This window comes from Carlito syrichta, unplaced genomic scaffold (genome assembly GCF_000164805.1).
Source record: "Carlito syrichta isolate Samal-C Ts95f unplaced genomic scaffold, Tarsius_syrichta-2.0.1 Scaffold314366, whole genome shotgun sequence".
Classification (NCBI taxonomy): Eukaryota; Metazoa; Chordata; class Mammalia; order Primates; family Tarsiidae; genus Carlito; species Carlito syrichta.
In genome coordinates, this window is record NW_007258462.1 from 287,768 (window position 1) to 301,330 (window position 13,563).

The window sequence follows — 13,563 nt, forward strand, 5'->3', positions numbered from 1 at the left end:
GTAGAAGGACTGCGAGAGCAACACAGTGAGACCATGTCTTTACAAAAAAGTCAAAAAATTAGCCAGGCATGGTGGCACATGCCTGTAGTTCTAGCTACTCAGGGAGCTGAGGTCGAAAGAGTACATGAGCCCAGGAGGTCAGGGTTGCAGAGAGCCATGATTGGGCCACTGCCCTCCAGCCTGGGCAACAGAGTAGGACTCGACTCAAAAAAAAAAAAAAAAAAAAAAATTCTGTAGTCCCACACTAGACCTAACAAATAAAGAACTCTGTGGGGCCTGGCAATCTAAGCTTTAATAAGCTCTTGACAGGCCAGATGCAGTGGTTCATTCCTTTAATCCCAGCACTCTGGAAGGTCGAGGCGAAAGGACTGCTTGATCAGGAGTTTGAAACCAGCCTGGGCAACATGGTAAGACCTTGTCCCTACCATTAAACAAACAAACAAAAAAATTGCCAGGCCTGATGGCACTTGTCTGTACTCCCAGCTACTTGGAAGGCTAAGGCGGAAGGATCACCTGAGCCAAGGAAGTGAAGGTTATGATAGCCGTAAGCATGCCACCGCACTCCAGCCTGGGCGACAGAGTGAATCTCCAACTCAATAAATTAATAAATTAAATAAATAAATTAAATTAACTAAGCTGTCCACACGATTCTGATGCACAGTAAAAGTTGAGAAGAAGCCGGGCTCGGTGGCTCAGCCTGTAATCCCGCGCCTTTCGGAGGCTGAGGTGAGTGGATTGCCTGAGCCCGCGGGTTCGAGACCCGCCTGGGCAGGCAAGAACCTCATCTCTACAATAAATCAAAAAATTAGCCGGGCGTGGTAGCGCACGCCTGTAATTCTGGCTACTTGGAAAGCTGAGGAGGAAGGATCGCCGGAGCCCAGCAGGTCGAGAGTGCGGTGGCCAGGAGCGGCCACTGCACTCCAGTCTGAGTGACAGAGTGAGACTCCAACTCAAAAGAAAAAAAAAAGTTGAGAAGAACTCAAATTTCAGGTTCTATCACTTCTTCCCTCCCACCATAATGTCCAATCTTTTCCACTTACTAATTCAAAATTTCATATTCGTAATCTTGAAAATTGAGCTTGGCCGGGCTCGGTGGCTCAGTCTATAATCACAGCACTTTGGGAGGCTAAGGCAGTGGACTGCCTGAGCCTGTGGGTTCAAGACTAGCCCGGGAAACTTGATGAGACCACATCTCTATAATAAATCAAACATTATCTGGGTATGGCAGCACGTGCCTATGGTTCCAGTTACTTGTGAGGCTGAGGCGAATGGATTGCTGGAGCCTAGCAGGTGGACGCTGGGGTGGCCTGGAGCATGCCACTGCACTCCAGCCTGGGCGACAGAGTGAAATACCAACTCAACAACAACAAAAAAGCCTGGTCACAGTGGTATAGGAACTGTGGCTACCTATGGGAGTATAAATATCATCAAGCATCTCCCTTTAGTTTCTTTATGCATGATTTCGACGTGGTTTGACTCCACTAAAATCCATGTTGAAACCTGATCCCCAATGTGGCACTGCTGGGAGGCGGGGACTAGTGAGAAGTGTTTGGGTCATGGGGGAGAATCCCTCATGAATAGATTAATGCTATCCCTCAGAGGCCAGTTCTTGCTCTCCTAGGACCAAATTTCACTTGACCCATGAACAACAAGTGTTCAAACTGCATGAGTCCATCTGTATGCAGAGTTTCTTACACCTCTGCCACCAGCCCTTTCTCTTCCTCCTCAGCCTTCTCTACATGAAGACCACAAGGACGATGATGACCTTTATGATGATCCAACTCCATTTAATGAATAGTAAATGTATTTTCTCTTCTTTATACGTTTTTTCATAACACTTTCTTTTCTCTGGCTGAAAGTCACTGAAAGAATACAGTATATGACACACATAATACAGGTGTTGTTCAACTTTATTATGTTACTGGTAAGGCTTTGAGTCAACAGAAGTACCAGTGGCTAAGTGCTGGAGGAGTCAAAAGCTGTATGTGGATTTCTGACTGCAAGAGGATATGTCAGTACCCCCAAATCCCGCATTGTTCAAGGGTCAACTACAGTTCCCAACAAAGCAGATTGTTCAAAGCACTACTTCGGTTTGTCTCTCTTGCTTCCTCCCTTACCATGTGATTTCTTTACACATGCCACTCTCCACTACTCCCTTTCCCCTTTCTACCATGAGTTGAAGCTGCTTGAGGCTACCACCAGACGGACTAAGACACAGGGATTCTTATTTACGTTTATCTTGTCATTTAGTCATCTAATTTCTGGTCATCTACCAAAAACATATGACAAACAATTAATACTTTTTCTTAAAGAAATTCCACATTCAGTACATCTACCTTTCTTAAGTAAAGAAGCGTAAGTCTCAAATTCCCAAGGACAACCATTTCATATCACACTTAGGTGCACCTAAACAGCATACCACAGTTAAAAATATATTTATAGTTTTATTTTTACAACCTTGAAATGTGAATTTACTCAGACTTCAAGGAATGCTACTCCATAAGATTAAAAAAACAGATTGAAATGGTACATACATTATTTCAAAGAATACACAGATACTTACAGCTTATCATGAAGCAATTCTCCCAACTTTAATTCTAAAAAAAAAAAGAAAAATCTTTTAAATACCACATTTATATTTAACTTTTAAGTCTAAGAAGAAAAAAAAAGACATTGGCACCTTAACAATATGTCTTTGCCTTACTTTTAAATTCATTTTCTAAGAAATGGTTGTTTCTAGTCAATTACTAATATAACGCTTTCTATACAGTAAGTGTCTACTACTAATCAAGAATAATACAAATCTTGTAGTTTAGGGAAAAAAATTAAATTTTTGAGAATTATTATTTATTTTATTTTATTTTTTTAGTAGAGTCTCGCTCTGTCGCCCAGACTGGAGTGCAGTGGCCACTCCCGGCCACCGCAGCCTCGACCTGCTAGGCTCCAGCGATCCTTCCACCTCAATCTTCCGAGTAGCTGGAAGTACAGGTCTGCGCTACCATACCCAGCTCATTTTTATTTATTGTAGAGAGGAGGTCTCGCCAAGTTGCCCCAGCGGGTTTTGAACCTGCGGGTTCAGGCAATCCACTCACCTCAGCCTCAGCCTCCCAAGGCACGGAATTACACCCACCGAGCCCGGCCAAATTTTGAGAATTATTAAGTGACCCATCATGGTACACAATATTCCAATCAGAATTATCAAACTGATCCTTAAAAGTCACTAGTATATTTGCCTGAGTCAAATTTTCCATAGAACCAACTGCTATTTCTCAAGTTGGCTTTAAACCATTTGGTATTCATAAGCTAATCTCCTTTTGTTTCAGGAAGAGTGTCAAAACCATTTTTAAAAAATAAGGTAGAAAGCACTTTAGTAGGCAGCTAATCAAAACAGTGCTCATTCCCTATAAAGCAGCAGTCCTCAATTTTGGCAGCATTATCAGAATCAACTGGGACATTTTCTAAATCTCAAAGTAGAAACAGCATCTCAAACCAATGAAATCTAGGGGTGGGATCCATGCAGTGCTTTAAAGCACTCCAGATTACTGTAACGTGCAGGTAAGTTGGAAACCACTGCTACCGCATGCTAAATAGATTAAATACTGACAGCCAAATCCTGTGGAAGGTGTAAAGAAGTAGTTTTCAGAATTGGATTCACTCCTTCCTAGTTAATTTTAACTAATTTTTAACAGCTCCATGTCACAAAACAGATAAATGAGAAACATGTATCAAAATATGACAACAAAGCATAATACAGCATACACCAATAACCCAACAATCCACAATGAGCAGTCTCAGAACCTAGTAGTCTATGATGTTAAAATTATGTTTGTAATATTACTAAAACATTCTTTTGTCTTTTTTATTGTACTGACAATCACACTGAGGACGCAAAAGAACAGTAAAAAGGAAAAAAAAAAAAACAATGGTAGGCAAAACCGCCACATTAGCTTCAGCACAAATCAAAACAGTAGTTAGTCCCAAGCTAAACTAATAATGTATTCTTCACAACCATGCACTTGCAGGTTAAAAAGACAAAACATTTTTTTCGATCTCACTGAAGAATGTCCTTGATGATCACTATCCATTAGGGAAATGCAAATTAAAACGACAACAATACCACCTCTCACCCATGAGGTGCTACAAAACACACACACACAGAGGGAGAGAGAGAAACTAACAAGTGTTATGAGGACGTGGAGAACTTGGAACGCTTGTGCACTGTTGGTGGGATGGTAAAATGATACAGACACAGTGGAAAACAATATGGTGGGTCCTCAAACAACTAAAAGCAGAATCACCATGGGGTCAAGGCAATTTAGATTGAGCATATACCCAGTAGAATTGAAAATAGGGTCTCAAAGAGGTATCTGTGCACCCACGTTCACGGTAGCACTACTCACAACAGTTAAAACATGGAAGCAATCCAAGTATACATCAACAGAACGGGTAAGCAAAACGTGGTAAACACATACAATGGAATATTATTCAGTATTTAAAAGGAAAGAAATTCTGGCATGCTACAACATGGATGAACCTTGAAAACATTATGCTAAGTGAAAAAAGCCAGTCAAAAACAAATACCGTATAATTCCACTTATATGAGGTACCTAGAGTAGACAAAACTCAGAGAGACATACTATAGAATGTCCACTGTATGTCCTGCCGTAGATTGGCGGTTGCCGGGGCATGGAATAATGAGGAGTTACTGACTAATGGATATAGAGTTTCAGCGTGACGAGACGAAGAGAGTTATTTATGGATGTGGATGGTGGTGACGGTAGTACACTATGAATCTAGTATATACTACGAAACTGAATACTTAAAAACGGTTAAGATGGCAAACTTTATGTGAGAGGGAGAAAAAAAGAATGACATGGATGAAAGTAGTAAAAATTATTCATCTCAGGTCCAGGACCAGGATGTGGCAAGTGAGGTACCTACAGAGGAAAAAGGAAGGAAGCACTCACTCGCAGTTCCTGCTTTCTTAAATTTTGCATCATAGGTTTCTCTCTCACTTCACCCTAGTGCCAGCCCTGACTAACCTCATTCCGTGTCAACCTATGAATACAAGTCTTTCTAATATTTTATTTGATGTACACAAATACCTCTGCTGTGCATCAAAGTAGAATGGTTTTCTCAAGGAAAAACACACAATCATGGAACACTACTTTTACTTGAACAATCAACAAACACACTATGATTCTTCAGACTTGAGAATACAGCTTTTTTTTCCCAGAAATAAATGAGTTTGTCACTTCAAGAAAAACAACTGGCAAAGTTTGTTGCCAGTGATAAAATGTGAGCTTTCAAGCAAAAACTTAAACTTTGGATAGCATGTGTCTGCCACTGTTAAGCTTGACAGTTTCTGAATACTTAGAGGATTTTCTGTATTGGTGGTGATAGTAACAAATGTGCTTTTTAATAGTGTATACGGAAATATGTTAACGTTTGGAAGATCTGTTTAACTCACCAAACCAATATTTTCCAAAAGGCAATGCATGCTGCAAAATTAGGCATAGATTGAAGAGTCATTCAAAGTTCAAGAAAGAGCAATGAATTTTAATGTTAACACAGCATGAAGAGTCCATTGAGATGGTTTCGGGATCTATACCACAACTAACCTTTCAGACTCTGCAGGCTGTTAAGTTTTTGGGGTTGCATCATAGAAGACTATTTACAATTATACGAAAGATTCCTCCATTTTTCAACTACAGATGCAGAAAGGTCAGATTTACTTTATATACTTCAACAACACATGGCAACAGACTGAATTACAGAAGCAGAAATGAAAATTCAGTTGTCCTCTATCATGCCAGACATTAAAGAGATTTGCAAAAATATAAAACAACTCTAATCTTCTAAATTACTTTTGTTTTGAAAAATACAATTTTTTTTTTTGAGTTGGAGTCTCACTCTGTCGCCCAGGCTAGAGTGCAATGGCACGCTCACAGCCACAGACACGGCCTGCTGGGCTCAGGCGTTTCTTCTGCCTAAGCCTTCCAAGTAGCTGGAACTACAAGCATGCGCCACCATGCCCAGCTAATTTTGTTAAAATTATTGGAGAGATGAGGGCTCACCAAGGTGCCCAGCTGGAATCTGTGAGGTCAGGCAATCCTCTCACCTCAACCTCCCAAAGTGCTGGGATTATAGGCGTGAGTCACCATGCCCGGCCGGAAAACACATTTTTTTTTCACAAAAATGTTATTCATGTTAACATTCGTGTTTAAATATTATTGGTGTTTTTAAATAAACCAATATTTTTTAATTTTCTCAGTTTTAAATTATAATACAGTAAACACCTATATGTGTGTAATACACAGTAAACACCTATATATGTGTAATACACAGTAAACACCTATATATGTATAATACACAAAAAGACAAGAATCTTAAAGTCTATATTGGGGTCCTGAGACAAAAAAAAGTCTGAGAATTGTTATAATAACCTATCACATATTTAGAGCAGACGTGGGTACCAGATAGCTTCGTCAAACTCAAGAACACTCCACAGATCTGGAAGCAAGGAAATGACTCTTGACCTTGGTTTCTTCATCTGTAAAATGAGAGGCTGGACTAGATGACTCAGAAGATTCCTTAGAACTCCAGTAACCAGACCTCTCACTGGTAAATTATAAACAGTAAACTTTAAAATTTACCCACAAAGAAGAGTAAATGCTTGATCAGTAACTGGATATAGAAACAATTTTGTATAGCATTATAAAGGGGATAAATTAGACCCCATTCAACCAGGCAGCATTTCTCAAAAAATGTCGTGAGAAGCATGTTTTCCATTATCGCTAGCCATCAGAGGAATAACAGCATCACACATCTTGAAGCCTCTGAAAAACTCCACTATATACTAAAAAATAATAGAACGAGAGTCAAAAAGGCGAGGACCTTTGTAGTGTTACCATGTGAAATGGTCTTGGGGATCCCGGCAATTTCAGACCACACCAAACTACTGTACTAAAGGTAATGATTAAAACTGACTTACATGATTTTTTTTTTTTAAAAGCTATTTCTACTTTTAAGTTAAAGGCTTTATAGGTTCAGCAGTATACAGCTTAAATCACTCAGAGCAAACGAAAAAATTAGAGGAAAACTTGGATTAATAGCTGTAATGATTCAAAATTTTTTGCCAATCATGATGATAAACCACCCTTTTTAAAAATTTCATCCTTACTCTCATACAAGGCATGAAGACATCTCATATAAGGCAGGAAAAGATATGCTGTGAGAGAAAATTTAACTTCCTGTTGTGGTTTACAGGATTTCATGACATCTAACTGAGAAAACCCTTTTTTGGTCTTAGAAATAAACAATGAGGGTGAGGTGGCTGAAGCCTGTAATCCCAGCACTTTCGGAGGCCTAGGTGAGGAGACTGCCTGAGCCCATGGGTTCGAGAACAGCCTGGGCAACTTGGCGAGACCTCATCTCTACAATAAAACAAAAAATTAGCCAGGCGTGGTAGCGTGCGCCTGTAGGCAGGTCGACGCAGGGGTGGTGTGAGTGTGCCACTGCACTCCAGCCTGGGCAACGGAGTGAGACTCCACCTCCATAAACAAATAAACAATCAATCATAACTTCTGAATGGAGTCTGGGTGCACAGCAATGGCAAGCACTTTAAGCTTATTATCATTTTCCTAAAGAAATGTAATCTAACAGGACAGGAAAAAACATGCAAATATGCGACACTGCAAATACATTTTACTACCTTATTAATGAGAAGATCATTTGTAAACTAGTGTTATACATTTTTAAATAGATTTCTAAGCATAACATTACAAATGATAAAGATTACGTTCCCAGCTACACTCCTTGTTTACAGGCCCTATTTAATCTAAATACAACAGAAATCCAAAACCATTGTAATAATGATGTTTAAACAGAACAAACTCCTGAGTAAAGGTGATCAATTGAACACATAAGTTACCTTTAATTCCCTTCTGAATCCTATTAGAACAAAAAGAAGCTTGCTTGTTTTTTTTTTTTAAAGAAAGGCTTAAATCCCAAGAAAGAGGGAAAAGAGGAACAGAAATGACAAATTACAACAACCAAATTTGGGGAAACTGGAAACAGAAAGACAAGTAGTTTCTAAGCAGACCCAAGAAAACTGAATCCTAAAACCAGCAATGGAGAATATCAAAATCCAACCTGATAGTACACTTGCTTATGAATACCAGAATAAAAGGGGCTAAAATACAAACAATTCAGCAGTCAGATACTCCAAAGCTCTGCTTGAATTTACAAAGTAGGATAACTGCCCTACATCCTGAATAGCCCTAAAGACTTTCTTTGGAGATGGTAACACAAAGTCTCTAAGAAACATCAGGTAATTTGAAGGCCAGGGTACCACAGTGCAAAGAGGTGGTATTCAGTGAATATATAAAAACCCCAGTCCTCTTCCCCCACTTAACTGTTAAGTCATGAGCAGTCAAGTCAGTTCTTCAACCCCAAGACAGGAGGCTAGACATGTTTTCTCTAGAGAATATAATCTTTCCAAGAGTAAAAAGCTAAATAAATGACATGGAAGGTTCTCCAACACAAAACCCAAGTCAGATCGTCCAAACTGACGTTCACTGTGAAGGAGTTCGGCTCAGAAATTCACACCTTCCAAATGGCTTTCTGTCTCCCACTCAGACAGGCAACAAAGGATTCTTAGATATATGAATTAATCTCCTGATATGAAAGATAGAAATCAAAGAAAACAAAATAAAAAATACAAGTTGAAGGAAACACACTATGTAGGAAAACACATTTCAAAAGAATGAATAATTACCTTTAAGAGAAAATGCCTGTAATACCGGCTACTCGGAAGGCTGAGGCGGAAGGATCGCCGGAGCCCAGCGGGTCGAGGCTGCGGTGGCCGGGAGCGGCCACTGCACTCCAGTCTGGGCGACAGAGTGAGACTCCAACTCAAAAAAAAAAAAAAAAAAAAAAAAAAAAGAGAAAATGCAATACGGGAAAAATTTTTAACAAAAATTTTAACAAAAATTCAGAGAAAATACTCTTAGAAATAAAAAACATCACAGCAGAAAAGAAAAATTCAGTGAAAGATTTGGAAGAGGAAGTTGAGGAAAAAGACAAAAAAGATGAAAAATAGGGAGAAACAGGAAAAAAATCAGGGTACAAGCCTAGGGGATTCAGTATCCAAATAACAGAGAGTAAAGAAAAAACAAAGAAGTAGATTAATTCAAGGATGCTGTCTAGAACTGATGCATCAAAGTGAAAGGGCCACAGACCGCCTTGAAAGTTCTGGACAGGAGGGAAAAACAGAAGCTCCTAAAGGGTTATGGATAAAACGTAAGGAAACAAATTGTCACCAGACTTAATAGCAAGCCCGGAACAACCAATCAATGGACAATGCCTTCAAAATCCACAAATTATTTTATGGTACCAAAAAAAAAAAATTACCATAATCTACCCAAATGTCGTGACACTGTTACCAAAGAGGAGAGACTGCTGCAACACTTAAAGAAAAGGATATAATCATAGCTGTTTTAAATTAGGTTTTAGAAAGTCACTAAAACAGAAGTCTAAATTATAATCAACACTAGGAATATGATTATTTCAAAAAGTTAAAACAAATTATTATTACTATAGGTTCAAGAGCTTAAGTCCTAAATCTAATACACAAAGAAGATTAACTCTAGAATAATGTTTTTTTACTTCCAAGAAGTACACCTCACATTTGTGCCACTTGACATACTGCAAAAGCTAATTATGGAGGACTTAGTAGGACAGTTATAACGCCGGCCACAAAATAACAGGCCACCCCCTCTCAATCCTCACTGATACAGGGATTACACCTTATTTCCTACTCAAGGCTCTTTCCTCAAAGAAACAAGACACATTTATTACATGAAGCCAAGCCAAAGCATCTCTTCCCACCAGTATTCTGAACTGCTTTCTTGGGTTCAATTGTTCCAGCCCCTAAAAGCACAGGATATAGGAATGAAAGCAAGCAAAGAGAAGAACGAAAGTTTAGAGGACTTCTAAAGTCATACTGAGTTGAGAATAATTCTACAGACCTGTGGTCTTCAAACTCTGGTATGCACAATCCTGTGTGAACATGTCCAGGGTACTCAAAGGCACAGAACAAAATAGTGAACGGCTGGCTAGTGTCAAATTTACTTGATTTGGGAGGAACCATCTTGTACATAAATGGAAATATGGTGTAAAATACAAACTTTTCCACGAATTCCTAAGATAAAGCAGGAAACTATAAAGATTTTTTGTGCTCATGAACGAGCTGCACTGAACTCCGCCCAGAAGATTTGTGAAGGGGAGACTGAGGAGTGTGTGTGCTTATCCTCCTGTCGTTGAGGACGGAAAGGTTGGAGGAACACATGGCCTCTCATGCCCCTTTTACCACTCCAGCATGCCCCAGGGAAGCCACACACACCTTCTTTGTTCTCAAATGTAACCTTTCTGTTCTGTTCGGTCAATCACTGTTCTACTCAGAGGGCTTACCACCTCAACCTGAACTGACTGCAAAAACTCGTCTAAGGTCACAGGCACTCTTTATCCTAATCTACGTTTATGCTGGTAGCCTAACCTCCATACACTTTCAACACTAAATTAAACAAATATCTTAAGTAACAACAGTTGCCATTACTGAGGGCCTCTACAGACCAAGTCTCTTATATCCATTCTCTCATTTAAGCCCCCAAATTCTGTAAGGTAGCAGTTCCATTTTACAGAGAAGAAAACTAAGACTCAGATTAATTAAACTCTCCAAAGAAACTAAACTAATAAGTGACAGACCTGGGACTCCGGCCCACGTCTGACTCAAAAGCTTTCTATGTTACTTACTGAGAAGCTATTCTGTCCAAGCCAAGGTATTGAACATCAAAGGGAACACAGTTTATGCAAAAAATCTTAAAGACTCCCCACTGCCTCTAAAATAAGCTTAACAGCTTGTTTCACAAACAAACAAAAAAATGTCACTGAAGATTCTATAATTCTGACCACAGAAAACTGTTCTGTAGCCAAAGAGAATTATTCACTGTTCCCAAACATAAAATTCTAACTGAAGACCGGGCTTGGTGGCTCAGCCTATAATTCCAGCACTTTGGGAGGCCAAGGCGAGTACATTGCCTGAGCCCCCGTCTCTACAGTAAATAAAAAATTAGCCAGGAGAGCTAGTGTGGAACTGTAGTTCAGCCTACTTGGAAGACTGAGGCGGAAGCACTGCCAAAGTCCAGCAGTTCAACGCTGGGGTGGCCATGAGCGTGCCACTGCACTCCAGCCTGGGAAACACAGTGATATTCCAACACACACACACAAAAAAAATCTCACTGAATATGGTTCACACAGTTCACCTCAGTCTAAATTCCATCACGTTCACTTATAGAAACTCGACCACTCCGTTAAGGCCCAACTCAAGCCAAGTACAGTATCCTTCAGAAAATCTTACCAAATTACGGTTCTTAATGACAGGCCCCTAATATGATCAAGATGATACGTGCAAGATGTGCAAGATGATACGTATAATCCACCTCATAGCTTAGAACTTTGCAGCACAAAAACTATATTGTAACTTATACATTTCTCTCTCCCTTAGACATATACAGGCAGTCACCCAATCCCCATGTAATGTTCTTGCTGACATCTCACTGAAGCATATTTTACCTGGACATGCATCTCAAAACAAAGAATAGGCACCTGATTTATCATTTTGCTTATTATTAACTGGCTCCTCTTCCACCTGAATCTGCTCTAAGTCTTAACTCCTCATCTAGAGAGCAGTATTCAAACGCAGTCCACCTATCATCAAAAGACCTAAGCTCCTTGAGAAAACAGAAGCCACCAGATTAGCCATCCTAACCTGTTCTTCCTGTCTCAGTGTGTCCCTATGCTAGTTCCAGGTTAATATCTCCACCATGTTCTTGATCCCATCCTTTCTTTCAAGTTCTCACCCTAGTATTTCTTCCTTTCTCTGATCTTCGATCCCTCCCTAAAGCTCGTTCCCTTCAAACAACAAACTTGTTCACCTCTCCACTCATTTATCCCCAAAGCCAAGCACTGTTCTGTGTGCTAGGGTTATTAGACATGATCTCTGCCTCACAGAGCATGTATTCCAGTGAGCAAGACTGACATAAACAAGAAATCACTGAAAATTATGTTTTCTGACAAAGATAGCTCTATGAAGAAAATAAACAAAATAAAACACGGTGATTCAACTGAAGTGGAGTTGGAGAGAAGAGAACGGGTGGGTGAATCTGCTTAGAGCGGCTGTTTTGAGATACTTACCAGAGAGGTAACATTTGGAAGGGTTGTGTGAAGGCCTGGGGCAAAGTACTTTAAGACAGAAAACAAAGTATACAAAGACCAGGGGAAAAACCACCTTGGTGTGTATAATGAGATAAAAAAAGACCTCTGCACAGGAACTGAATGAGGATGGCAGGATACTGGTACATAAATGAAGTCTGAGTTGGTGGCAGAGACCAGATTTCACAGGCCACAGGGAAAGAGTCTGGACTTTATTCTACCTGCAACAGGAGGCCGCTGGGGGATCTGAAGCAAGCAATGATGTGATCTGATCATTTTCAAAACTCAAATATACAGAAATGCTACCTTCTTTAGATCAACATAATCAGTGTCTTCCAGGGTTAGATATGACTGCTATCTAACATTAAGTAACTTTCTAACCTGTTACTTAATGTTAGAAAACGTAATTTGAAAAACTGCCTCAAAATCCATCTTTAATGTTATATCAAACATATACTGCCTTTCTTTTTCTCTTTTGAGGTGGAGTCTCAATCTCTCGTTCAGGTTGAAGTGCAGTAGCACAACCCCCGCCACGGCAGCCTCAGGTGATATTCGGCCTCAGCCTTCCAAGTAGCTGGAACTACAGGTGTGCACCACCATGCCCGGTCAATTTGTCTTGATTTATTGTGGAGATGAGGTCTCACCAAGTTGCCCAAGTTGATATACTGGTTTTTGTTGAAAGTTAAAATTAGAAGGTAGAGAAGAAGTGTGGTTAACAAACTCAATAAACCACACTTGTTGATTTCGTTTATCGAGACGTTTCAAAATCACAACGATTTTGCTTTTTTACCCTTTCCTACATTTTGAACTGCTAATCCAAAACCTTAAACTCACCTCGACAAGCTTCTTCAAACTCTTGGGTAAGGTCCACCCAGCCTGTATTGCTGTTTTCCATTTTCTCTGGCATTCTGAGCTCCCATCCTGAATCGTCGTCATCTACGGAAGCTTTCATGACCATTATGCCTGTGGAACGAACAGCGACGTGAGAGAGGATGTAGCTTGCAGGGCGAGAGTATTTGCAAAGCTGTTTGTTTAAGTTGGGACCAAGGTCTCACGAAGCTCTTTCAGCAGAGCTCTTCTTTCCAAGCTGGAGGACGGAGCGGCCAAGGACCACCTGCGCGCAATCAAATCTCTCGTTCGTGACCACCGCTGCCGCTCCTTTCCTAGCAGCCCCCCTGCCAGGGCTCATCACGAGTCGGCCTCCCCCCGGCTGCAGAAAACCACAGGCCACCCCGCACACAAACGGGCCCACCGCTCCAACTCCAGAGCGCCCAACTTTCCGGACTGGCC

General features: G+C 40.3%; 1 protein-coding gene across 2 annotated transcripts in view; it reads right to left on the reverse strand.

Moving 5' to 3' along the window:
• The window catches only part of NAA35 (N(alpha)-acetyltransferase 35, NatC auxiliary subunit), a 95,477-nt gene extending 82,241 nt beyond the window's left edge, over positions 1–13,236 (reverse strand). The window contains exons 1-2 of one of the 2 annotated variants that reach the window (XM_008071554.2): positions 13,108–13,236; positions 2,564–2,597 (exon numbers count right to left, since the gene is read on the reverse strand). In XM_008071554.2, coding sequence (XP_008069745.1) covers positions 2,564–2,597; positions 13,108–13,231 — 158 coding nt within the window. In that variant the 5' untranslated portion in view covers positions 13,232–13,236. The remainder of the gene's footprint in view (positions 1–2,563; positions 2,598–13,107) is intronic. The other variant, XM_008071555.2, reaches the window with a different exon arrangement.
• Between the last annotated feature and the right edge of the window lie 327 nt (positions 13,237–13,563).